The sequence below is a fragment of the Schistocerca cancellata genome, chromosome 6 (assembly GCF_023864275.1).
Source record: "Schistocerca cancellata isolate TAMUIC-IGC-003103 chromosome 6, iqSchCanc2.1, whole genome shotgun sequence".
In the NCBI taxonomy this organism is placed as follows: Eukaryota; Metazoa; Arthropoda; class Insecta; order Orthoptera; family Acrididae; genus Schistocerca; species Schistocerca cancellata.
The window spans coordinates 238,316,850-238,344,549 of record NC_064631.1 but is presented as its reverse complement, the minus strand read 5'-3'; the positions used below and the strand labels follow the sequence as shown (position 1 = coordinate 238,344,549).

At 39.9% G+C, this 27,700-nt stretch overlaps 1 protein-coding gene across 6 annotated transcripts in view; it reads right to left on the bottom strand.

Moving 5' to 3' along the window:
• Positions 1-3,128: 3,128 nt before the first annotated feature.
• LOC126191472 (uncharacterized) overlaps positions 3,129-27,700 on the bottom strand; it is a 37,725-nt gene continuing 13,153 nt past the window's right edge. For all 6 annotated transcript variants that reach the window (XM_049932351.1, XM_049932349.1, XM_049932350.1 and 3 more), the window contains 3 exons: positions 13,398-13,568; positions 12,729-12,962; positions 3,129-3,637 (listed from right to left, as the gene is read on the bottom strand). In XM_049932351.1, the coding sequence (XP_049788308.1) occupies positions 3,317-3,637; positions 12,729-12,962; positions 13,398-13,568 (726 nt within the window). In that variant the 3' untranslated portion in view covers positions 3,129-3,316. The remainder of the gene's footprint in view (positions 3,638-12,728; positions 12,963-13,397; positions 13,569-27,700) is intronic.

Here is a 27,700-nt window from a genome sequence, read left to right as displayed (position 1 = left end):
AAAGAATTACAATGTCATCGGCAAACCTCAAAGTTTTTATTTCTTCTCCATGGATTTTAATACCTACTCCAAATTTTTCTTTTGTTTCCTTTACTGCTTGCTCGATATACAGATTGAATAGCATTGGGGACACGCTACAACCCTGTCTCAATCCCTTCCCAACCACTGCTTCCCTTTCATGTCCCTCGACTCTTGTAACTGCCATCTGGTTTCTGTACAAATTGTAAATAGCCTTTCGCTCCCTGTATTTTACCCCTGCCACCTTCAGAATTTGAAAGAGAGTATCCCAGTCAACATTGTCTACAAATGCTAGAAATGTAGGTTTGCCTTTCCTTAATCTTTCTTCTAAGATAAGTTGTAAGATCGGTATTGCCTCACGTGTTCCAACATTTCTACGGAATCCAAACTGATCTTCCCCGAGGTCGGCTTCTACCAGTTCTTCCATTCGCCTGTAAAGAATTCGCGTTAGTATTTTGCAGCTGTGACTTATTAAACTGATAGTTCGGTAATTTTCACATCTGTCAACACCTGCTTTCTTTGGGATTGGAATTCTTATATTCTTCTTGAAGTCTGAGGGAATTTCGCCTGTCTCATACATCTTGCTCACCAGATGGTAGAGTTTTGTCAGGACTGGCTCTCCCAAGGCTTCAGTAGTTCTAATGGAATGTTGTCTACTCCCTGGGCTTTGTTTAGACTTAGGTCTTTCAGTGCTTTGTCAAACTCTTCACGCAGTATCATATCTCCCATTTCATCTTCATCTACCTCCTCTTCCATTTCCATCATATTGTCCTCCAGAACATCGCCCCTGTATAGACCCTCTATATACTCCTACCTTTCTGCTTTCCCTTCTTTGCTTAGAACTGGGTTTCCATCTGAGCTCGTGATATTCATGCAAGTGGTTCTCTTTTCTCCAAAGGTATCTTATTTTGCTGTAGGCAGTATCTATCTTACCCTCATGAGATAAGCCTCTACATCCTTACATTTGTCCTCTAGCCATCCCTGCTTAGCCATTTTGCACTTCCTGTCGATCTCATTTTTGAGACGTTTGTATTCCTTTTTGCCTGCTTCACTTGCTGCATTTTTGTATTTTCTCCTTTTATCAATTAAATTCAGAATCTCTTCTGTTGTCCAAGGATATCTACTAGCCCTCGTCTTTTTACCTACTTGATCCTCTGCTGCCTTCACTATTTCATTCCTCAAAGCTACCCGTTCTTCTTCTACTGTATTTCTTTCCCCAATTCCTGTCAATTGTTCCCTTATTCTCTCCCCGAAACTCTGTACAACCTCTTGTTCTTTCAGTTTGTCCAGATCCCATCTCCTTAATTTCCCACATTTTTACAGTTTCTTCAGTTTTAATCTACAGTTCATAACCAATAGATTGTGGTCGGAGTCCTCATCTGCCCCTGGAAATGTCTTACAATTTAAAATCTGGTTCCTAAATCTCTGTCTTACCATTATATAATCTATCTGATACCTTTTAGTATCTCCAGGATTCTTCCATGTATACAACCTTCTTTTATGATTCTTGAACCAAGTGTTAGCTATGATTAATTTATGCTCTGTGCAAAATTCTACCAGGTGGCTTCCTCTTGCATTTCTTAGCCCCAATCCATATTCACCTGCTATGTTTCCTTCTCTTCCTTTTCCTACTGTCGAATTCCAGTCACCCATGACTTAAATTTTCATCTCTCTTCACTACCCGAATAATTTCTTTTATATCATCATACATTTCATCAATTTCTTCATCATCTGTATAGCTAGTTGGCATATAAACTTGTACTACTGTAGTAGGTGTGGGCTTCCTGTCTATCTTGGCCACAATAATGCGTTCACTATGCTGTTGTAGTAGCTTACCCACACTCCTATTTTTTTAATTCATTATTAAACCTACTCCTGCATTACCCCTATTTGATTTTGTATTTATAACCCTGTATTCACCTGACCAAAAGTGTTGTTCCTCCTGCTACCGAACTTCACTAATTCCCACTATATCTAACTTTAACCTATACATTTCCCTTTTTAAATTTTCTAACCTACCTGCCCGATTAAGGGATCTGACATTCCACGCTCCAATCCGTACGCTCCAATCCGTAGAACACCAGTTTTCTTTCTCCTGATAACGAGGTCCTCTTGAGTAGTCCCCGCCCGGAGATCCGAATTGGGGACTATTTTATCTCCGGAATATTTTACCCAAGAGGGCGCCATCATCATTTAATCATACAGTAAAGCTGCATGCCCTCGGGAAAAATTATAGCTGTAGTTTCCCCTTGCTTTCAGTCGTTCGCAGTACCAGCACTGCAAGGCCATTTTGGTTAGTGTTACAAGACCAGGTCAGTCAATCATTCAGACTGTTGCCCCTACAACTACTGAAAAGGCTGCTGCCCCTCTTCAGGAACCACACGTTTGTCTGGCCTCTCAACAGATACCACTCCGTTGCGGTTGCACCTATGGTACGGCTATCTGTATCGTTGAGGCATGCAAGCCTCCCCACCAATGGCAAGGTCCTTGGTTCATGGGGGGAAGTATTCATACATAAATTTAAAAAATAATGAAATAAACCAATTTCTGCAAAAGACAAAACTTCATCATTAGTCAGTTAACCCCAGGATGAGCCCCCATTTCTTATTTCCCCCTCCTTCCTTCTTCCATCTACTGTCCACATTAAAAAATGCATAGTCCAAGTAATTAATAAGCAAAGTCTTATGGAGATTTGAGAAGAACAAAGATTACAATAAACTTTCAACTTTACTTAGATTGTCATGTTGAGCCGGCTCCAGTTCTTCTTGTCTAGGGATCTGATTCTTGAAGCTGAAAACCTAAAATCAGGTCCTCACAACTGGATTGAACTAAATACATAGGTAAGAACTTAGATAGTGGCAACACTGCTGTGGAGACACTGTTCCTACTAAATAATAACATGTATTCCAGTCTTGTTACATGGTCTGTTTCCATGTACTATCTTTTGGAGAATCATCCGATTTTTTCTCCAAATATCAACTTCATCTGATTTTGTTGTCACTGTGGTTTATGACATATTTCAACGTGACTAATACGATTTCCACACCTAATTGAACCAAATGAAGTGGAGCTGTAGGTTTCGTCTAGAATGAAATGAAATTTGTGTTTTAATGAAGAGTTTATTCCTGTAATTGAGTCACAAAATGTATCATACATTGGAAGTGCTCATTCATCATGCAATAAAAAGTTTGGATGAACTTATATCTACTTTATTTGTTTAGTCATTTATTTTGTTGCAGCTGATTGTTAAAAGCCTGGGTTGTTGAAGGAAAGTGAATCATGTGTTCCTAACAGTGGCTCAACTAAAGATGATCCTGTAGGATGCTTTTTCGCAAGTGAAGGTGCTCCGGTGGTCATCGTAGGGGTAGCTGTAGGCGTCGGGACACAGGCCCTTGAAGAAGGCGGGGTAGTTCCTTGGCCACGAGGAGGACCTGCAGGCTTGTGCTGAGTTGAAGCGGCCGCGGCAGCAGTACTGGTCTGTGTTGAAGGCAAGGCACGCGCTCTTGCAGCCGCCGTCGGAGCGGAGCTTGAGTGGGCACAGCGCGTTTATGTCGGTGGGGCAGGATGCGGGGTTGCAGCGGTAGCGGTCGCCGCCACCTTGCTTGTCGATGGGCTCTATCTGCAACACGCAGAACGGAGGGTGAGGCTGCGTGTCTCAGTCAGGATGCTCTGCCATAGACATCACTACAGAAAAGCAGGCTTCTTTAACTAAAAATATGAATAACTCCGTTTCTTCTCTCAACAAATTTTAGATGTTTAGACTGCAATGAAAATTTCATTCTTGAGGCTTTCATTTTCAGAAGAGGTGCTGTTTTCTTACAGTGTGTAGGGAACATTGACAGGACAGTTGTGGGGTGGTCACTAATGTACAGGGTTTCCATAAAGTCCCTTTACAACTTCAAAATTTTATTACAATGGCAGTTGTTGAAATATTTTAACAACATTTCTTTTATTGTAATCACTGTTTACTTACGTTTTTATATATACAAAAATTTTGTGTTTCATATACTCTGCTGATGGAAGGAACGGAACCTCTATAAAACGGCAACGCCTGAAGAGAAGGCACAATGTGTGTCCTGGTTTATTGAGACAAAATCGCATGTTCAGACTCAACGGAACTTCAGAACAAAGTATGCAATAAATCCACCATTGCACCATTCAATCCGTGCAAGGCACAAAAGATTTATGGAGACAGGGACAGTGTTGGATAAAGGGAGACCAAGAACATACGAGGAAAACATCGATCGCATTTTAAACGTCTTCACTCGTTCACCTACGAAGTCCATCCGCACTGCTGCCAGACAGTTGCAACTACCATATTCAACTGTGCATAAGGTCCTCCACAAGGCCTTACAGTTGTACGCTTACAAAGTGCAACTGTTACAGACACTTCAGCCAAATGACAAGCCAAAACAGACAGAGTTTGCACTCAACATGCTGGAACGCCTTTCGGAGGTTGAACAGGGCGTATACACGGACAAGAAAAAAAAAATTCCTGTATTTTTCCTGGATTTCCTGGTTAAAAATACATTTTCTCCCAGGTGAAAATATACTTTTAGCGTGTTAAGTGACAGTGTACTTTCCCCCGGAATTGTAAAAGTTATCAATCCTTTGAATGGCTATGGTTTCCACCAAGTACTGCACGTTACTTTCCAAAGCATTTAAATCAAGATTGCTTTTGTAAGCCAGTCACAGCTCATGTCACGTGATCTCACCAGATGATGACAGCAGATATTTGGAGTACAGGATACGTGATGTACTCAGCCAATAGCACCAAAACTCTTAAGTAGCGCAAACTCACAAATACGAAAAGTTAATGGCTTAAATTAATACACATAGTGTTGTGACAAGAAAATATTGGTCTCCAACATTTGTAGGACATAGAACAACTGGCTCACACCCCAAAAACATCGCTACCCTACCGCAGCGAGAACAACTGTATCTTTGCCAGATCAGTTCTCTGTAGTATGCGCTCTATGCTGTACGCATTATGTATACGCAGAGAGAGTTAAAGTATTCCTAATAATTGACGGAAGTGCGAGTGATTATTTATCGTTGTAGTTACCATGCCCGCTCTCCACTACCTATAGATTAATAAGCTGCAAGAGAAGCTAAGATTTCACATATAATGTTGATTTTTGTGTTACACTTTAAGATACATCACATAAATTTGCCAGTCAAATGCTTATTAACGACATAAATGTCTGATCTTCTGGGCTCAAAATTCTTCCAAATGTCTCGTCCTCAAAGTGCTGATTTTTTCAATTAGAGTCGAATGCAGAATGCTCTGTGATTTAAGAAATTCATCTTACATTCTCGCACATAGTTCTTCTTGCGTAAAAGGAAATTTAGTTTGAAAGTAAAACCTAGTTTACATGAAGACACTAGGTTACAGGCAACTGCGCTACCAGCCATTGTGCATGCACACTGCACGTTTGCCCAACTCGGTGAAACAAAAGACTACTGGCGTGTTCCAAGGTTACGTGTGTTATTAGAGTGGGCAAACAAACATGAAGTGGGAACGGAGAATAATGATTTCTTTTTGGATACCTATGCTTTGCATAGGTGTTTGTGGGATTTCAGTGATACCGATTACAAAAATAAGCAACATATTACTGCTCCTGAGACCCTCATGTCCAATCAGAACATAGATGGTTTGACAATTTCTGAGCTGCAGGGCAAAATGTATTGAATTAAGAGCACATATACAACTGAATTAACAAAAATACAAGCAATTCTGGCTGTGGAAATGCTCTTTCTCGTCTACAAGACTAAAATCCCATCGTTCCAGCTGGCCGACTCTTTTTTAAGGAATATTGTTGACAGGAGGGGAGGGTACACAAATCAAGAATCTGCATTCTATATTCAATACTCATCTATTTAAAACATGGCAGCAGTGCTCCCCATTCACATATGTTTGAATTTTCAAATATTGCCACTGTGCAGATCTATCTTGAAGACAGTAGTTTGCAAACCATTCTCTTCTTAATGCGGCCTGTTTCAAATAATTATTTCTGTTAATGTTGACAATTATTAGTTAATATTAATAATTATTGGTGTTAATGAAAAAACATCATCACCAAGTTACACTGCATCTTCTAGGATGCCGAGTGTTCTCGATTGTAATGTACGCAATGTGATATATAATTTCAATTCTGGCGACAGTGCTTCATGCATTATAGTATCTTTTCCTTATCGCATAATTAACTCTATTTAGAAAAAAAAAAAAAAACAGGGACAGTTCTGGTGACATTATAAGATAATTAAAAGATCTTCTTGGATCTTCCATTATAAATTGTTTCATCAAGGTTGCTGAGCAAGCGAGCTGACATCTTTTCTTCATCCACTCACGAATCGAAACATGTTTCTTATTTTTTCTTATGCAGCAATTCCACACACCAAGCTTTAACTCCATCACAACTCGTGCGATGTGCAGCTGCCAAAACTTTCACTTAGTAACTCACAAAATGACAAAACTGAATTGTATACTGGTGTCGCCGGGTCCACATCATATATGAAACCATTAGCGTGCAACTCATTCCATGCAACTAGTGGTGCAACCCAATGTCGTGGTGTAAACTAGGCTTAACGCTTTTCAAATCACCGTTTGCAATATTTTCCCGCAACCTGTTAGAAATAGCTTAGTTTCAACAGTTGGCAGGAAGTGCCAGATAAAGGGTGTCAAACTACTTGTGTAGCTACGATGATGTAGGAAGCCCGTATGTTTGTACATTGGAAGATCTTACATTATGTCCTAAAAGAAACAAAACATCAGAGGATACTCCAAGAGCATCGGAATTTCATGAACATACTGAGATGCATAATTTGGCTTATAGTGCACATTCGCATGTCCAGATTCCCAATGAAGTAGGCCTCGACCCGATATTAAGCTTTTCAGTGTAGTTTTCTGGATATAAATTTTCTTGGAGTACCAGTACTGTATTATCTCATGTTTGGTTCTTTATTATGGCATAATGCCATACGTGCTACAAGATGAAAATGTGCATTTGAAATGCAGTGAACTATTGAAACTAGCTAATAGTTTATTTGAAACGAAGTGTTTAATTCCATCTGACTGTCTCAGTGGAAAAGATTAATAAAAGCCAAATTTCTTTAGCAAACTGACAAAAAAATTCATTGTTCTACAAGGCGATTAATGCTTGACTGTCACAAAGGTGGAAATAAAATAAAATCTGAAACTATTAATGTTTTAGCCCTTCACAATTATGTGAATGTATTTTAAGTCACGTGATAGCACCCGGCCACAGAAATCAGTTTTGTTTTCATTTGATGTGAGAGCAGTAAACGAAGAGGAAACAGTGGAATCACTAAACGTAAATAGGGGTCACTTGGAGACTACCCACCTCCCCACTATAATTCAGACTGCTCTGTGTGTCTGCTCCGGATCTACAACATTTTCAAACCCCCTCCCCCCCCAAAATTTTGAGATAGGATGCCAAAAATTTAAAAAACTGACTTTTCAAAAAATGTTTATTTTGTAGCGCACATCTTTGCTTGTGTCTGTGTATGTGCGGATGGATATGTGTGTGTGTCCGAGTGTATACCCGTCCTTTTTTCCCCCTAAGGTAAGTCTTTCCGCTCCCGGGATTGGAATGACTCCTTACCCTCTCCCTTAAAACCCACATCCTTTCGTCTTTCCCTCTCCTTCCCTCTTTCCTGACGAAGCAGCCGTTGGTTGTGAAAGCTAGAATTTTGTGTGTATGTTTGTGTGTCTATCGACCTGCCAGCCCTTTTGTTTGGTAAGTCTCATCATCTTTGTTTTTAGATACATCTTTCTGAACAGTTTGATAAATTTAGCATACGTGTTTGAGAAAACTTAAGACATGTTATTTGGTCTTAAGTGTGACAAAGTGCAGTGCCACACCTCTTCACATAACATTCTTCAATCCCATCACTTTATTTCGCTCTGTGGAATTCAAACGTGTATATTTTGCTATGGGTGCCGTCAAACTAGATTCATGACAGTGGAAATTGAAATGTCCTATGGTGGCTCTCCTGCTCCCATTTGGCCGTTTTGACATGCTGCCCCTATTATTTTTTTTTTAAAAAAAAAAGAAAAAAATTGCAATTAATACTGGATGGGATTATTTGCAAGTGGGAGAACAAGAACTCTTCAGAAAGTTTGCACTCTTTATTGCATATTATCTAATAACTTGCTGTTTTGCTTGACATAAAATTAAAAATAGGATACATAAGACCATAAAGACAAGAGACAAGCAAGATAGTAGATATTTCTTCAGTCCTTAGGTCCTAGCATTTTTTCTCTCTAATCTTGCTACAGCTTTACATGGTGTGCTTTCCTTTCTGCGAAAGAATCTATTACCTCATCAAAGTGTCAAACATTTTGCTACATGAAAAATCAAAATGTCGTTGTCTAATACTGAAAAAGCTGTTAATACGAATGATATCCAAGACTCGTGTGAGTTTTCGATCTGATTACGTATGTTTTGTCACTATCTACTAGATGAAATGAAATAGGCTTGTCTAATATTGCAGCAATTGTAACACCACCAAATAAACGAGTCTGTTTTGGCACAAATGGTCATTTTTATAGCACGACAGAATATAACTGATGAAGTACCAATATCAAATGCCTATTAGGTCCACTAAAAGCAAAAAGCTTTATGTTAGGAAATAGTTTCACATTTCACTCATACGCTCTGGCTTCTCAAGTGTTAGATCGAAAAATAGTAGCAAGAAATTTTTGTATAAATTTGAAATTGTCACATTCTTCCATAATTTGTGTGATCTCCCCATTTCTTATCCTTCCTCATTCTAACAAACAATCTTGTCATCACTAATTTTGTTACTATTCCTGCCAGTGTCAAGACTGATTCTGTGTTTAACTTCACCAACTCTGCCACATCACCGGTTTTGCTATCTCATGTTTATTCTCCGCTTAGGCATTATTACGTGTTCGTACAACGTGTTTTCCACGCTACTCCCAGAATTCAACTCCAGCGGCTGCTAGCCAGGGACTGTACAACTGGCCCTTACTAGTGTAACAATCCGGCCAAAAACTTTTCTGTCAGAATTTCATTTTCTGGGAGATACCAAAAAGATAATACGTGATCTTTCTTATCAGTTATTCCTGTTTGTCGTTTATTTTCAGTCTGGTAGTCTGAATTTATGGATTTTGCTTGTAATTATAACAAAGCTGATCATTCGCAAACCCATTAACTCATTCAGCTTTATTCCACTCAGCTCGTACAGTCTCATCCCCTTTTGTCTGCAGAAAAGCTTATTTCTAGATGTGATTGGGATTCCTCTGGCAGACACATCACGTACTCTATGCACCCATACAAAAATCATACGTTTATTCATTCAGAAATCAAGAAGGAATGTGTTCAAAAATGTTAAAAAAATCGGCGGATGCGTTTCAAAATCATATGAATAATTGCTAGACCAACATGCGCTGGATGCTAGGCGCTTTGTGAATAAGGTTTTTTTCCTCAAGTACACAAATTTACCACCCCTCCCCCCTCATGAAATTGCCACCCGGGGCAGATACCCCGGTTCCCCTCCTGTCCTCCCGTGGCCCCTACATCCGGGCCTGCTGTGCAGCGTGAATCTGGCAGCTTCGGCGCGGCAGTAAAATTTGTCCGGGTAGCATGTGGCTGCTTGCTGCTACTGCTTATACTGTGCAGCCATATGTCACACTTCTGTAGGCAGAAGCAGGAGAAGGTACTACTCATATGCGACTCAACTGCACACGAGCTCGCTCGCAACTGCTTGAATGAATCTAATGTAAACAGTTGTGACGTCACGTTCATCGGAGGCAATTTGTTGTTACGAAGCATTGCATAGTCTTTCTAAAGCCTTTGACACATCTTGCTGTTGACAGACACTTGTATGAGCACCGTGTTTTGTTGTTATATGCGACGCATTTCCTTTGCAAATGAAGTTTTTATTTTCGTTTTCTTCTATAGTTCATGTTTTATTGCTTCAGTATTATTCTGCAGTAGCAGGATACAGTAATATCCATTGTTAGGGTATTGGTTCTTCCAGCCAAAATTACAAAAATTTAACTGAAAACTAAAACAATGAAAAATTCTTGGAATTCTAAAAAAATTCCCGTGTCTTGCCCAAACCTCCCGGTTGTCCCATTGAATTATTCCTTAAGCGAGTTTGTTTCAGTGATGAGGCAACGTTTCTGGGACATTAAACAGACATAGTGTGAGAATCTGGTGAACTGAACACCCCCATGTGACTAGGGAGCTTCACCGGGATAGTCCAAAAGTGAATGTGTGGTGTGGAATCATGCGCAACGGAATAATTGGTCCATTTTTCTTCAATGAGTCAACAATTACTCCAGATGTTTACCTCGAACTTCTGACCGAATATGTAGCACCACAAATGATTTACCTACAACCAACTACCATTTTACAGCAAGATGGTGCACCACGACATTGGGGACTGCATGTTCGTCTGTCCCTCAATAAAATGTTTCCACGCAGATGGATTGGGAGGGATGGGCCAATTCCTTGGCCACCGCATTCGCCAGGTATCACTCCCTTGGACATTTTTTTTATGGGGGTATGTAAAAGATATTGTATATCAAACACAGATATGGGACATTGCTGACTGGAAGCAAAGGATTCGTAATGCCATTGCTACCACTGATGATGCTATACTACAGCAAATATGGCAAGAAATTGAGTACCATCTTTATGTGCTTCGTGCAACTAAAGGCGCCCATATAGATGCCTATTAAACACTATCAAAAAAACTTTTATAAACACTGATTACAATAAAAGAAATGTTGTAATAAAATTTTGAAGTTGTAAAGGGACTTTATGGAAAAACTGTATATTGCCACAGAAATGTTGATTTTGCGTCACAGGTTAACAGACATTGGTACACACCACTGTTGAGAAACTGAATTTATCAGCCCTAGTAGGATCCAGAAACATTAACTAATGACTCACTCAACAGAATCTACTCCGTTGACTAAACATACTTCTTAGGATAAGGCCCTGTAGTGATTGTGCCTCTTTGCGGTGCCCTCATGACTTTAGTATACTTTTGTGTATCTATCGAATTTTTTTCCAGACTGGTATCGAAGTCAGAGTGGCCCAGCCTCTGATATGAATAGTCAAGTTGGTACTATCCGCATATACATGTGTTTTTAATGTTTTAACGTAAATTTACTGCACTGAAAATGGCCACACAGTGACTGAAATCTAGATATGCAATAAACATCATTCCTGCTGACACTGTACCCTTTACTACTTCAAATGCTAGTTTTATTTCATTAATTACCTCTATTCACAAAGCAGGTTAGAAATAAGAAGGGTGGTTGTGAAGTTTTGCTTATCACCTCAAAACAAAAAGTTGCGTAATTAACTTTTTTGCTTGTTTGCAGGTACTAGTCTGCATTCCTGGTACACAATGAAATCCCTGCACACAGTACCATAGTGTGCAGCTAGAGCAGCCAGTTTAGTACGGCACAGCCCATTAAATTAAGTAGGGTATCGTTCAGTGATTTGTTCTCTAAATCCGAAGGGGAACAAGGCTGCAACAATCCATGTTGAGATGGTGGAATTGTATGGTAAAATTGCACCATCATTATATGACAATGGTTTAGTGGCCCAGACAATTCCATTGTGATCAGGAGCTTCAAATAGTGGCGAACAAAGTGACAGACTATGTTTCTCAGGAGCACTGGTAATAGTAATAGAAACAGGGTCCTAGTTTACGAAGCCGGCGAGCCACAATCGAAGCGACAGTGGATAAAGTGAAAATCAGTCACAAGTCAGTTTTCATCATCTCGGACAAAATTTTTGAATCTGACAAAGGTCACAAGGTTCTGCGCCTTCTGACGTGCTAAACCGAGCAGCAGCGGAAATGTTACAACCGTGTCAGGTCAATGCATACAAATTCCTTAGCCACCTAGTTACCATGATCAGTGAAACTTGAATCAGTACGACTCCGAGACAAAAAAGCAAAGCAAGTAGTGGCAACATTTGGGTTCACCAGCGAAAAGCCAAAATCCAGCCATCACTGGGCAAGATGAAGGCCATGGTGTGTTGCTGAAGATTACGGTCGCAACTGGCGAACCATCACAGGACCATATTACCTGACAAGAGTACAGAAAGCTGTGAGGATGAAGGGTTGTGGGAAGCTGCCCAAGGGGTGCGGGTATGCACCACGATTATGTCCGAGCTCATTCTGTGCAGGACACACTCACTCATGGGGCTTCCTCGAAACATCGGTATTTGCCTCACCCCCGTAATCGCTTGACATGACACCCAATGATTTCTTCCTCTTTCCTCTAGTGAAGAGACCATCCTATGGCAGGCACTTCCAGGATAATGATGAAGTTGTTTGCGAGGTGGAACTCTTCCTGAACAGCCAAAGAGAGGCTTTCCCAATCAAGGTCTCCAATACGTCATCCATAGTTGGGAAAAATGTGTCACATTGATGAGTAGATGTGCAGAGAATGACTAACAGCATCGCCAAGTTTCATGGACGCATCTGGAGTTTTTTGAGATGATAGTTAAAACTTCATGAACACCCCTCTTATAATTACATATTTCTCTGAGGAGATTATTTTTATGCTGGAGTCATAAATATTGACACGCGGTCTGCAGTTGCCTGTTTGTCATAAATCTAACGTAGTTTTTTCCCTTGAGACTAACGCCCAGGAAGGACACACAAACTGACTGTGGGAAAAGTGCTGCACTCACCGTGATGGGGATATTGAAGCCATCAACAAGACTGATGCTGTAGAAGTCCTGACTGCCCCAACCGCCCAGTTCGACTTCTGCAAACGTTACAGGAGGCTGGCCGCCGGTGCCGTTACACTGCAGCCTCCTGCCACAGTCTCCTGTCTGGCATCTGCCATGTCCGTAGCCATCGAATAAGCAGCCAGTGCGACCCCAGAAGCGACCTACCCATTGATCGTCCATGTCGATGGTGACCTGTTGATACACCCCTCGATGAGAATGTAAACTGTAACTTTCCTTTCTTAATGTGACTGGAATTCTTGTTAATTCTTCAACACTGCACGATTTATGACAGCGTCCCCTACCATATGTATCAAATATCTGTTCTTCAAATATCAAGACATTCTTGGCAACTTATTCTCAAATAAGTAAATGTATTAAACATATTGATAAAGTTATTAGACTGTGTGGAATAAATGCTTTTGAGTGTCTTTTGCTATTTGAGAATGTAATACTTATTAATTACTGATTTTTATGTGGTAATGTTTAAGTGATGACACTGACATTTCTCTTTTTCAATGGAAAATAGAATTTCTTACTTAGGTATCCCTGTGTATTCAGTGGTATTTCCTATAGCAAGCTTATATTGCAGAAAAATGACAACCATTTGTGATAAGACTGGCAACTTACCAAAGAACCAGGGCGCATCTCCCAACCGCCTCCTTTGGGAGTTCCCCTTCCAGCACTGCCAAGGGTGCCCACCCACACAGTATCTCTGCGTCTGTTCTCGAACACAACACTCCTTCCTTCACTCAAGGCGGTGACACCCAGCACTAATAACAAAAATGTCATCACGCTCATCTGGAATACAAAAGGAAGCCAGAGTAAAATTTCACCTGAGAAGTTCGCTAAAACCATGATCATGTCCATACGAATGCTGTGGAACACTGTCAACCATTTACTCATACCGCCTCTTAACTTACGTCTGTGGACAGTAGCAGTCTGTGGTACGGCTCTAGATACAGAGCAGAAAACTGGGAAAGAAGCGCCACTAGAAGGAAGTTACAGAACTTTGCAATGGGATAGAGATAAGAAATGTGGAGGAATCAAAAGGAGATTAAGTTGTGTGTAGTGCAACATGAAGTCAGTTTACAGTTCTAGCTTAAGAACTACAGTTAAAATATAAGATCGTCAATATCTGAAAGATATAACACTCTGCTAGATCATTACGTATAATGTAAATAAGAGAGTAATGACCGTTTAGCATTGCCCGACTTGATAATGTTGCAACAACCTTTGGAAATTCATTCTCGAACTGTTAGATATACCTGTGTTATTTTCGTCTTTTAGTCTGCGGGTAGAGCATTTGGCTACGACATAGATATGAACAGGGCGTTTATGTGGGAAGCATGGCAAATCTGTGTAGCTTATTGACAGTTCTCCATATTCATGTTGACAGATGCTGATCTGATACTCGATTTGTTTATGTGTATACGTATGTGTGTACATGTGTATGTGTGTGTGTGTGTGTGTGTGTGTGTGTGTGTGTGTGTGTAAGACTTAATATAGGAAAAGACACACAAGACTTATGAATGTACTTTTAACTGATAAACTGCATAATGACATTCCCTGCAACATTCTGTTAAGCCTGCATGTTGAACAGAAATACTTCCCAGTGACGTTACACTAAAAATCTAAATTAGGACAGAGAGATCTAGTCGAGGATCTTAAACACCCGCTATTCAGCTAATATTATGAGTAATTACGCCGAAGCAGTTGCTGTTGATATGACAGCAAAACCAAATAACATATTTGTCAAGCCTTACACTATCTTGATAGGACCAGAGGATGTTTGAATCTAAAGGAGCAGGCATTTGTGATTTATGTCTTGATTTTTTTAAGCATGTTCAAAAAAATTTACGTCACTGCTAATTCCATGACTTACACATCGAAGTATGCACATTTACCAACGTGAAAAATGTGAACTTTAAAATGTACATCATTTGCCTTCAATACAGGGTTTTTCATAAGTACTTCCAGGGTTTCAAATGACTACTGTGCAAAACCCATACGACATACAAGAAAGGACACCTAGTACTGAATCTCTCTGAGTTTCGATTCATAAGAAAAGATGTGGTGTAGTTGCAGAGCGCACCACTAAGTGACAGGTGTGTCAAAACATCGGCTCTAACTTGTCACAAGAAATTAGCTCGTCCCACAAGATGGCAACCTAATGAACAGAATTCCAAGGCGGGCCGCTGTCTTTGCGCCTTCCCAGGCAACAGCAGCAACTTCAGTGAACTGCACACATGTAATGACACACTGTCTATTGATATGTCTCTTTTCTGTATGTCTTGTAATGTTCGTATAATCTTTCGGAATCCTGAAGGTACTTGGGAGTATTCCTGTGTACACGTTGATGGAGTGTAGCACAGAGTTTTGAGAAACGAGTGTTTACGACTCCAAATTCTTTGAGATGAAAATTTTCCCTTCCAAAATACTGTGCAAACTGTTATGACAAATGCTCTTGCATGTAATAGTAAGGGATTATAATGGCTTGGGAGATAATATGTTCATGGGCAATAAAGGTTCATCTATTACTGTTATTGTTAGGTCCAAAAAATTACAGCTATTACTGCAATCTGTAAATTAGCACATTTACACAGCATGTCTTTCCCCTTCTTAGGCAATCTTCAAATGTGATCGACAGTCTAGGAGTCATGAACTGACATCACATTTGTGGATTTCGGAACAATGCTCTTGGCACGCTACTAGGTAGGGTTCTTTTTTCTTAAGGAAGTATCGTTTATGAACGTAGCATTGTTGCGGTAGGTGATGCACTTTCAATGTCTGGACCTATTGGCTACGCATATACACCAAACAGAAGCAATCATCATAGTTGTTTGTGGTTATTTATAATGCCATGGATAACTGAAAACGTCGCTCCCTGTGTGAAATGCGTGCATTGATTCGTTTGCTGTCTGCAAAAGATATGAAAACATTCTTAAATTCATCAGATTAATTTAATTAACAGAACCTACCGTCGGTTCTTGGTAGAACAACATTATAATAAATGAAAAGCACCAGTTTGCTTTTGTTCTACAATATTACTTTTATTGTTAACCGGTTTTCGGCTTACAAGGCCATCTTCAGCCAATGCCTGAAGATGGCCTTGCAAGCCGAAAACCGGTTAACAATAAAAGTAAAAAAAAAGATTAATTTAATTTATAAAGGAAACACTATGACTGATGGGATGGCAAGAAAGTGGGTTAGAGTACTTGACTGTCAGTCTAATGCTCCTGATGAATTGCAGTGTCAGTGGCCACCTTTCATATCAGAAGACTTAGTGCTGAAAGTTGTAAAGTTCAAGAAAACAGATACTTAATGATTTTGTCCTTAGTTATAGGTTAGTTGGCATGTTTGAAGATTTTCGGGCATAAATGGGAGCTCGCAAAACTGAGGAACCCCAGCATCTCTTCTGGGTGAGGGACACAAGTCGTTGGGCTTCATGTTTAAAAGTGTTTAACATTTTTGGAGTCCGTAGTTTTTTTTCACTTTGTTATCAATGAAGTTACTTTTCCAATATGGAAAACTTACAAGAACTGGCACTCCCGTCTGCAGACCTGGAATTCTATTGCTTATTTTCTGGTTTTCTACGCGATTGTTACTGTGTAGTAGCCACAGGCCTTATTTAAAATCATTGGGCTATCGGTTAGCTGCTGATGGTGTTCATCGAAAGAGATGAAAATTTAAGAAAATAAATTATTATTTTTTTTTTTCGTGGAACCTTAAGTGTGGTGTTGTGACTAGCTGATCTGTTGACCTTGACGTCTAGATCTGTAGGACCAAATTGAGAAGCAAATCTCTAAGACCATGGAACATTTCAGTACAGAAAATTACAATATAAGAATAATAACAGATAAAATGTTTATGAACCCATAAAAGACAAGCCATAAGTTTAGGTAAACGCAATCAACAATATAACATAGGATTCAGTTTAATATTTCAAGGAACTCCTCAACAGAATAGAAGGAGTGACCCATAAGGAAACACTTCAGTTACAACTTGAAAGCATGTGTATTAATGGTAAAATTTTTGAATTCTTGTGGTAGCTTATTTAAAATGGATGCAGCAGTATACATAACACCTTTCTGCACAAGAGTCAAAGAAATGCGATCCAAATGCAGGTTGGATTTCTGCCTATTATTAACTGAATGAAAGCTGCTAATACTTGGGAATAAGATGATATTGTTAACAAGAAACAACAAAAAAATATATTGAGAGGCCAGTGTCAGAATATCCAAACTTGTGACGAGCGATCAACAGGAGGTTCACAAAATTACACAACTTATTGCCCCAACTGCCCGTTTCTGAGCTAAAAATATCCTTTTAAAATGGGAAGAGTTACCCCAAAATATAATACCATACGACATAAGTGAATGAAAATAAGCAAACTAGACTACTTTTCGTGTCGAACAATCACTTACTTCAGATACCGTTCAAATAGTAAAAATGGCAGCCTTAAGTCTTTGAACAAGATCCTGAATGTGGGCTTTCCACAGCAGTTTACTACCTATCTGAACACTAAGAAATTTTAACTGTCGAGTTTCACTAATCATATGCTCATTCTGTGAAATTAAAATATCAAGTTTTGTTGAATTGTGTAAACTGTAAAAACTGAGTCTTGGTGTACAAGCCATTAACTTATGTCATGAATTGCACTCTTTGAAACAGAGCCAATGTTGCACACAACATGCTTTACTACCAAGCTAGTGTCACCAGCAAACAGAAATATTTTAGAATTACCTGTAATACTAGAAGGCATATCATTTATATAAATGAGGAACAGGAGAGGCCCCAACACTGATCTTGGGGTATCTCTCCCCCCACTTCCCCCCCCCACCCCCACCCCCACCCCATTTGACCGTGCCCCACTGAGACCCCCCACATCACAGCCATTCTCAACACTGAATAATGCCCTTTTGCTGTTTGTTGTTAAAGTAAGAGGTGAAATAATTGTGAAGTACTCCTCGTATTCCATAATGGTTCAACTTATGGAGCAATATTTTGTGATCAACACAATCAAATACCTTGGTTAAATCAAAAAAGACGCCTACCGCTCGAAACCTTTTGTTTAATCCATCCAGTACCTCACAGAGAAAAGAGAATATAGCATTTTCAGTTGTTAAACCACTTCTAAAGCCAAACTGTACATCTGATAGCAAATTATGTGATATATAAAAATCAATTATCCTTATCAAACAATGGAAAATCCAGGATGGAATGTAACAATACGAGAGAAGGAAAGTTGCTACTCACCATATAGCGGAGATGCTGAGTCACGATAGGCACAATAAAAAGATCCACACAATAATAGCTTTTGGCCATTAAGGCCTTTGTCAGCAGTAGACACGCACACACAATTATCCTTACATACACAACCTTTTCAATAACTTTAGCACACAATGATGACATAGAAATGGGTGTAAAATTGTCTACATTATCCCTTTCTCTCTTCTTGTAAAGCAGCTTTACTACTGAGTACTTTAATCGTTGAGGAAACGGACCATTCTTAAAGGAAAAGTTACAAATATGGCTAAATATAGAGCTATGTGCAGCACAGTACTTTAATATTCTTCTGGGCACTCCATTATATCCATGAAAGTCCTTACTCTTCAGTGATTTAATTACTGACTCAATCTGCCCCTTGCCAGTATCACAAAGGAATATATGAGACATCAATATCGGAAAGGCATTTTGCAAGGGAGTTATATGATTCTCTGTAGAAACTAAGCTTTTTTTTTTAAATAAAAAATCACCAGCAGTACTCATAAAATGATTGTTAAGTACTGCACATAAATCTGGCTTATCAGTAACAGAAATATTTTTACTACGAACTGACTTTATATCGTCGACCTTGTGCTGCTGACCAGACACTTCCCTCACTAGTGAGCATATGGTTTGTTATCCTGTGAATTTGCTATCTATTTGCGTATCACATCCTCTTTGACTCCCTAATAACATTTTTCAGCACTTTACAATACTGTCTGTTTTATCTTTGAGGAGGTTACCTGGGGAATTTGCAAGAGACCAATTTGGATCAGATGTCCTTAACTATAAGGCACGATCAAGAAGTTTCCGTTCGAAGGCCGTACAGTCCAGAACCGGTATGCCAACCAGGTAAATTCACTGAACATTGAGGCAATTGTCCCACCAATGCGCCAGGTTGAAGATACTGTTTTGTAAAGCACCTCATCCTGGTGCAGTTCTTAACTGCCTGCTGCAGGTCCTTGTCCCGACAGGAATCTTAGACCTTTTTTAAGGGACTGAAGCTTGATTTTTGCATGGAGGGAGGTGGGGTGAGGGGAGACGAGGACTATAGGATGGGTGCGTGAGTGTTCCCCACTTCAGTCTCCCAGCTGAGGCTGGCATACAAGATCGACCAGCTTGTGTCAGATCACGATCTTCATGGAACTTGGCACAGCATTTCACAACGGAGTGTTTCGACAAACATGATGCCACATACATATTCTTCAGTCTCCGATGTATGTCAACCATTGTTTGTCCTTTGGCAGCCAAGAAAAGAGAAACATTATTTTGGCCCAGTTTGGACGGACTTTAACGCATAACTCACATTTTCGCATTTATCGCATGCATGTTGGAAACATATGAATGCCACATTAATCCCTTGTCTACATGTCGGTGCTTATATACCTGAATTGGAATTGTGCTATGTTGTATATACGCCGCAGCAAAGCCCTCAGACATAATATTTTTGAGTGCCCCCTTACGGAGTGCTACATGGCATTTTAGTTTTGATGTTGGAATAGTGACAAGTTTAACCCAATCTCACAGGCCAAAATTAGGCTGACGACCAGATTAAGACTGTTTTGTAACAACAGCAGTGCAGAAAATTAGTCCAATTCCGCCCATAAACGTTAACTAGTTAATCTTCATAACAATTCTTCAAGTAATTTGTCTCGTATGCCAAAGAGTGTGCGGATTCTGCTCACGGTTGCAAGTGAGATGTTACTCGAAACCACCTCTTCTAGGCTGAGACAAAGGAAAGTTTCAAAGAGCAAAGTCCAGTCAAACAATTTCAGCCCAGAAAGACATATTTACTGTTTTCTGAGCTAAGCAGGTGCGTTGCTTGTGGATTCTTTGTTCCACGGTAGCACCTTCAACTAAAAGATGTATTGTGATATGTCAACTAAACTTCGCCGAGCACTCAAAGCCGAAAGGTATGATAAGAACCCACTTGGCACCACCGCTGCCGGCAATCCATTGTGCGCATGTGCACATGGAGTCAGGGGCATGCGACAATGCACTGCACTGCACTGCAAAAAATACTGGAGCGAGCGCGGTCAGTACCACCACTGCTGCAGTGCAGCCGTGCACTCGAAGCCAAAGAAAAATCCCGCTGTGCATGCAGAAGGCACCCACGGCACGTCAAGGAGACAGAGGCTTTTCCAATCAGTGTCTCGCCACAGAAGGGCTTGGTGGCTGCACTTTAGTCAGTTATACCAACTTTGCCCCCAGTCGCTGTGACAATACGACGTGGCTCACATCTTTTCTTTCCTGTGGCTGCTTTCGCTCAGGTAATGAGGCACTCCCGGAGTCATCCTCGCTGCTACATGACATCTTTTGCATGAGATCCTGTGTTTGCGATCATGGAGAACTTTTTATTGTACCTCATTTCTCAAATTCATGGGCTTCTCTAACACGTCATTCACAGCGTGTTATAGTACACTGATTAGTCCGAGATGGGTGTACAGGCCTTCTTGCACAATGGGTATTTATATATCTAATGTGAGAAAGAGAAACAAAATCCGATACATAACATCACTAGCTACAAATGACATTATTAGAAGTTATAATGATCACACTTTAGAGCATTAAGCTAGGCAGACCTCGGACGGTCCATACTCTGACAAAGTGGGCTTATAACTCATGATGATTAGACATGAAGCATTTGCATAGATACTGTTTAAGGGTGCCGAAGTTTGAACAATTACAAGTTCAATATTTCATGAACATATTGCCAATTTATAGAGGGTGCACTGAAGATATCATACAAATAAAAATATGTTGAAATTTACAGGGCTAATTAAATTTTGGATATTTTCTTTTCATCTCTCTCTCTCTCTCTCTCTCTCTCTCTCTCTCTCTCTCTCTCTCTCTCTCTCTCTCTCTGTGTGTGTGTGTGTGTGTGTGTGTGTGTGTGTGTGTTTTTCCAAGGACGGCTAGGTGCATACAAATGTGACACAGCCCGTAATTCGAGTCACTAATTTATGTTTTTATTTATGTTTGCCCTGCAGACTTCGCTTTTTATTTATTTCTGCAGACAAGATGATAATGCAAAATCATACAGCGACCTTAGTTGCTGAAGAACCTAGATGCCGAAGGAATCTATTTATTCATCAAATGCTACCTTACAGTCAGAATGTTCTAGGGATCCGTAATGGTGCTAAAAGATGACCATACTTGTAGCCAAAGGAGTAATAATGATAACTCATCTTACCTGGAAGATGATTTTTTAAGAAAACAGGAGCAGTTTAACTGATTGCTAGTCTCAGGACACTAACTTCTTCAGACAGAGATGCGATACAGGATGTATATTTTTTTTCAGCGATGGAGGTTACGAAATATCTTCACGCCATCATGCGTGAAGCGGCAAACAAAATGTTATCGGAATTATTGACCAATAAGTAACTGCCAATCTTCGAGCTCCATTGTCTGCATGTTTGTGAACCTGCTGGTGATGAAAAAACATAAAGCTATGCTCATGTAATAATGTCATACATTTATACGTGTGACTACAATTCATGTCTAATCAGATCCTTCCCGTACTTGTTGGAGCTGTAGTAACCAAATTATTAGGAAGCACATTGTGAGCATAGTAAGTATAGTGTTGGCATCCAAACTTCTTTTTTCTTTTTCACATCAAGTTACCATACTAGAATGAACTTTTTTTTTAATTGTCTGAAACATGGATAACGTCAGAAAATTAAACTAGTGTAATGTTTCTACCTGCTTTTTGCCGCACATCTTTCTGTCTGTATCTACTTCACTTACAAAAATAACTTAAGAAATAACTGATGTTGGATCAGTTCAAACCTTGTTATCTACTACAGGCTGAAGCAGTAACATGTAAATGGCAAACACATGTGCATGAACTTCATTGTGAGCACACGAGACCAGCATTGAAACGTATTGGCTTTAATTCAGATAGAAGTGGAAGGCACATATGTCACGGATGACTTTGTAAAACACAAGATCTGTAACATCAGGGAAATTGTCTTGGCATTTTGTGACTAGCAGGTTTCATTGCAGATTTGCGGAGGTTCCGCCGGTCAGCTCGCATGCAAAATTTCAAGTATGGATTACCTTAAGAGATGGCGCTTGTCTATACATCAACTGTAATGCTTTTCTTATGAGGTAACTAGCTTGTCCCTTATTCATATGAACGTTGAGTACAGGGATGAGTAGATATGATACATAACCATAGGACCAAACTCTGGAACCTTGTAACACACTACATAACACATGTTGTTTTAGTTATTCCACAACCCTGGGAATCACTACCAATTGAGTGAGCTATCTGTGCACGCCTTACATTAGATATTCACAGACAAGCTTTCAGTCAAGCTGTGAGGAATGCCAGGATGGATGGATTGATTTATCGTTGTGAGAACACCTTCAGTCTGTGAGAGGGAGTTTCATTATAAAAGTGGATGCTGGCAGTTTGCAGCTTATAGCCAATCGTGAAATGTGTACAGGTGTCTTAAGTTGTGAGAGTTACTGAATTTTCTGAGTGACAGTTATCTGCTGCACTGGCTGCTTTTTTTCGTATTCTGCACTACTGCTCATTTCCTGCTGTTAGCCATTTTCGAGTGTGTGGCGTAACCCGCCAAATGCTTGTATATGGGCTGTACTCAAAACATACGTTGGTCATACATTGTCAAAATACTGTGGTGTGGCCGGGCTTCAAAAGAAACAAGTGAAATGTTTCGTGAACAAGCTGTGGTGAAGTTACCTGTGTTCTGTTTGGCTTTTCAGAAAATGCTTGGTGTCATATTGTTTATTTCAAACTCCACCCACCTCAATGTGTTTTAAGAGTATGTTACTGGACAAATGAAACCATAGACCTGGGAACAAATTGGGTCACGTGACTGAGCATATGCCTGTGCGGGCTGCTGTTAACATCATTAAATTTATTGATGATGAGATGGGGAAAGGAATTAGACTGCAGACAAAAAAGGTGACTGGAAGTGCAAGCAAAATTTTAAATTCTTAAAGACCGTCATTTTCATTCGTAGGCTGCCCTTTTATCTCTATCTTTTTTTATATATAAAAGGGCAATGTCCCGACTAACTAACTCACTGACTCATCATCGTCCAGCGCAAACCACTGAGGGAGAAACTTGACATTTGCAGAGGGTATTGATCATATACTGTAGGCGTAGTTTAACAAGGAATTTTTCGATATTCCATTCCTAAGGGGGTGAAATAAGGGATGAAAGGGTTTGTAAACATATGTTCTTAAGGCAATTTTGAAACTGGAACAACGAAAATTGGTATTTGCTTTCCTTGTCAGAAATGAGAAAGATACATATTTCGGCATTTTTGGAAATTAAACCTGGAAGGGATGAAATAGGGGATGAAAGAGTTTTTTGAAAATAAATCATCGTTAAAGAACAACTAAGGTATGTTTAAAGCTACATCAATGATAATTTGTATTTGACTTTCTGGTTTCAGTATTTTAGGAAATTCAACCCTAGGAGGGTGAAATAGGGATTCAAATTTTATGTACACATTTCATTTCTGAAGCTAAATCTATGAAATTTTGTATTTGGCTTTTTAGAAATTAAAAGGAAATACGCATTTCATTCTTTTTGGAAATTCAAGCCCTAAGGGGCGGAGGATGAAACTGGGCATGAAACAATATATGAAAGTATTTAATTGTGAAAGCAATTTTAAAGCTAAATCTTTCAAAACTGGTATTTGGTTTCTCAGTTAGAAGTGAACAAATACGTTTTTCGCTCTTTTTGAAAGTTCAACCCTGAAGGACGTGAAATACGGCCAGACTGATGCACTGCTTCATCATTGTCCAGCGAAAAATGCCGAGGATAGAAACTTGAAACTTGGAAAGGGTGTTCATGTTACACTGTAGGCTACTGAAGAATTTTTAAAGCTACACTTATGAAAATTAGTATTTGAATTCTCGGTTAGAAATAATGAAAATACGTGTTTCAGTTTCAATGTTTTTGGAAACACCTCCCTAAAGGAGTGAAATAGCTGATGAAAAGTTTTATATATATATAAAATCAGGATTTCACAGTTTTTGAAAATTCAACCCATGAGCAGGTAAAATAGCGAATGAATATTTTTAAGAAAATATTTCATTGTATTAAAAACATTTGAAGCTAAATCTATGCAAATTAATTGTTAATTTGTAATTATCTCACATGAAAAAAAGGTCAGTTGCTATCCCGCTGCCTGTCTGTCTGTCGCTCGGTTAGGAGCCCTTTTTCTAATGTACAGTTAAATAAAATCAAGTTGAAATTTACTTATCACATACTAAGGTCTGTGGTCTCTTGGCAGTGTAAAAACATTAAGCGCCTAAGTTGTTCCAATCAAACGAGACAGCAATTTGTATCACATATTTTGATGCTCACAAACTGACTCATCAAAGCATATAGCCTAGTGTACTTCCCGTTGACCTAGAATCATGAAATTTGGAAGAAATGAGGTTTCGCAGTAGAAGTACAGAAAAAAAGAAAAATCAGAAAATTTTTAATGTATAACTATATCACACCATAAAATATTTCTTTTCCATTTGTTATACAAATTCAAAATTAAAGCATTCTCTAAAGTCATGGAATTCCCCTGACCCATACCTTGCCACTATTAATGTCAGAAACAGGAAAAAGTCGTCGACATTCTCTATTCCTGGGGTGGGTGAACCGTCTGCGTCTGTCTCTCTCTCTCTCTCTCTCTCTCTCTCTCTCTCTCTCTCTCTCTCTCTCTCTCTCTCCCCCCCCCCCCCCCCCCTCCCCCAACCATCCATCCATCCATCTATCTGAAGCGCGAGTCCTCCTCGCACCTGTCAAGCTTTTTTCTATCTCTATCGATTATTAACTCATAAAAGAAAAGTTAAGTCTCTTGTAAACAACTACCGCGAACTTCATTTTGGGTGTTCATTGGAATAATTTGCAAAACAAATCAGCTACTGTAAAATTCTCATTATGCTCTAAAGCCTATTCATGACAATGAATAACTACTGCTGCACTGACTCTTGAGAACATGACAGTGAATTAAGGTGAATACAGTAATCAACACACAGAAGACAGAGAGGGGAGTATGCATGTTGACCCAAGTATCTCAATGCCATAGCTGTTTGCAGAGACAGACATAATTGTAGGAAAAAAATATCCTATTGGGAATTAACTACTGCCTGTTAACTGCATTAGAAAATGAAAAAAAGGAGGAAGGATTGACTCATTTATGTGGGAGATGTTTCGACCTTAGACCAGAAGCAGTAGTGGCAACTTAAAAGGTTGGCAATCAGTGCTAAGGACTTCTCCAGAAAAATAAATGTATGACCTAAATTTGGAAAGATGATTGCAGTAAGAACTTGTATTCTCTCTGGAGGTTTATCAAGACTTATATTTCTTCAGAATGACCTGTGATTATTTTATTTCAACTTAAAAACTTGTGAATAGAACTGAAATTATCGTTAATCCACAGCAAAAAAAGAACACCTGGCTTTTAATGTCACTTCCCACTTGGATTAGACGTTACATGTATTGAACATTATTAAACACTTTTGGATTTACTTGTTCTCTAAGTTGCTATTAATATGTTACTACGAGTGTCAATATATGTTGTTTTGTGAATAAGGCTTTCATACTGCAGACGATAAGATGGAATACTTTTCATATACACAATATAAGAATTTTTAATTGAATGTTCGATATGTTAGCTATGTTTCTTGTACAGCAATGTATGACCTAAAGTGTAGTAGTGTGAACAGTGTATACTTTTTCAGTGCAAACTCGACGAATGGGTTCTTTTAAATGCCAGACATAATAATGAGTATGTCTAATAACCAAGAGTCTCAAGTAGCGATGTAAGATAGATGTGAAATTATCAAATTTTGCAACCTCACAATGTCCTCTAAGCCGCCTGAGAAAGATTTAGTCCCCGTGTGCGTGTCAAGAACACGGGGAAGGTGCAGCGGCGTAGCTGCGTGGCAGCGCGGCGATAAAAGCGGTCTGCAGCGATCGAGCCGGCAGCGCGGCACGAAACGCTGCACTGCCGCGGCATTGTGGTTAGCCTAATTACATACCACTTGCTACAAAAATCAGGCGTGCCGCAGTGGCAGCGGCGCTGTTTGTGCCTCGTCATTGTCGCTAACGCCTAATCCAAATAAGTCCGTTTGATGGTTTTAAACTATACGAGGTTTGTCCGGAAAATACGTATAAAAGTTGAATAATGTCTTAATGTTACAAGCTGCAGTCACCGCCAGGTGGGACTACTGCTGTAATCAATCCCATCAACGCTCAGTTCGAGCCAGAGCACTCTGCGTGAATGTGGGAGTGTGCGGCAGCTTGTTGACAGTTACCCTTTTTCACCTGCCGTCGGCATGGAGCTCTCTCTGATTGAGGAACAGCGCGTCAACATCAAGTTTCTTGCAAAGCTAGGCAAGAATGGCCATGAGATTTTTGAGTGTTTGAAACAGGTTTACGGAGACAATTCTCTGAAGGAACCAACCGTGAACAAGTGGTTAAAAAGGTTCCGGGATGGCCGAGAAGTGAACGATGACCCTCGCCCAGGACGCCCGTCGACATAGAGTTCCGATGCAAATGTTGAACGAATTTGGGCTTGTGTTCTTAAAGACTATAGATTGACAGTCAGAATGATTGCTGACGTGCTGTCATTCCCCCAAACAATCGTTCACGAAATCCTGACACAAAAACTTGAAATTAAGAAATTGTGTGCGAAAATCGTACCGAAGCTCTTGACGCCAGAAAAGAAAGCAAAGAGGGTTGAGTGCTGTGAGGATTGGTTGGAAGCAGAGGAACGAGGGGACTTTCTCAACCAAGTCATCACTGGATACGAGTCCCGGTTTTACGAATTCGATGTGGAGCTCAAATCTCAAAGCAAGGAATGGAAACTAGCAGGAGAACTGAGAACAAAAAAGTCACGAAAACCAAGGTCCAATGTCAAGACAATGTTGATTGTTTTCTTTGATTCTAGGGGCATTGTTCACAAGGAATTTGTCCCTCCCGGCGAGAGAGTGAACGGAAATTTTTATGTTGAAGTTCTGACACGTCTCAGGGCTCGTGTAGCCCGAGTTCGACCGGAGTTGGCAAAAGGGGGCAGGTGGATCCTTCATCACGACAATGCGCCCGCTCACACGTCGCTCGTTTTGCGCGTGTTTTTGGCCCGAAGCTCAATCACCGTGATAGACCACCCGCCTTATTCACCCGATTTAGCCCCGTGTGACTTCATGTTCCCGAAATGCAAAATGGTGCTTCGGTTTTTTTTTTTTTTTTTTTTTTTTTTTTGTGGTTTTAGGGCGCACAACTTCAATGGTCATTAGCGCCCTGACTACTCTAAAAATGCACCGCGAGCCACAAGTTGACAACAACAACTAAAAGGAAAAACACAATAAAAGACAGACTGACAGGCATAGGATTAAAAAACTTCATCAAATGTCCTTAGCAAGGTGTGTCAAATTGATAAAACAAAGAACACGAGCAGCTGCTCGTGGGTTATCCGCTAAAACGGCATCGAAAGTAATAGGCAGGTTAAGATCGAGGCGCAGTTGGTTAAGATCGGGACAGGACATTAAAATGTGTCTAACCGTCAGCAAGTGCCCACATGGGCAGAACGGCGCCGGCGCAGCCGTCAGCAGATGGCGATGGCTGAACCGGCAGTGTCCAATCCTTAACCTTGCTAAAACGACCTCCTCCCGCCGAGAAGGGC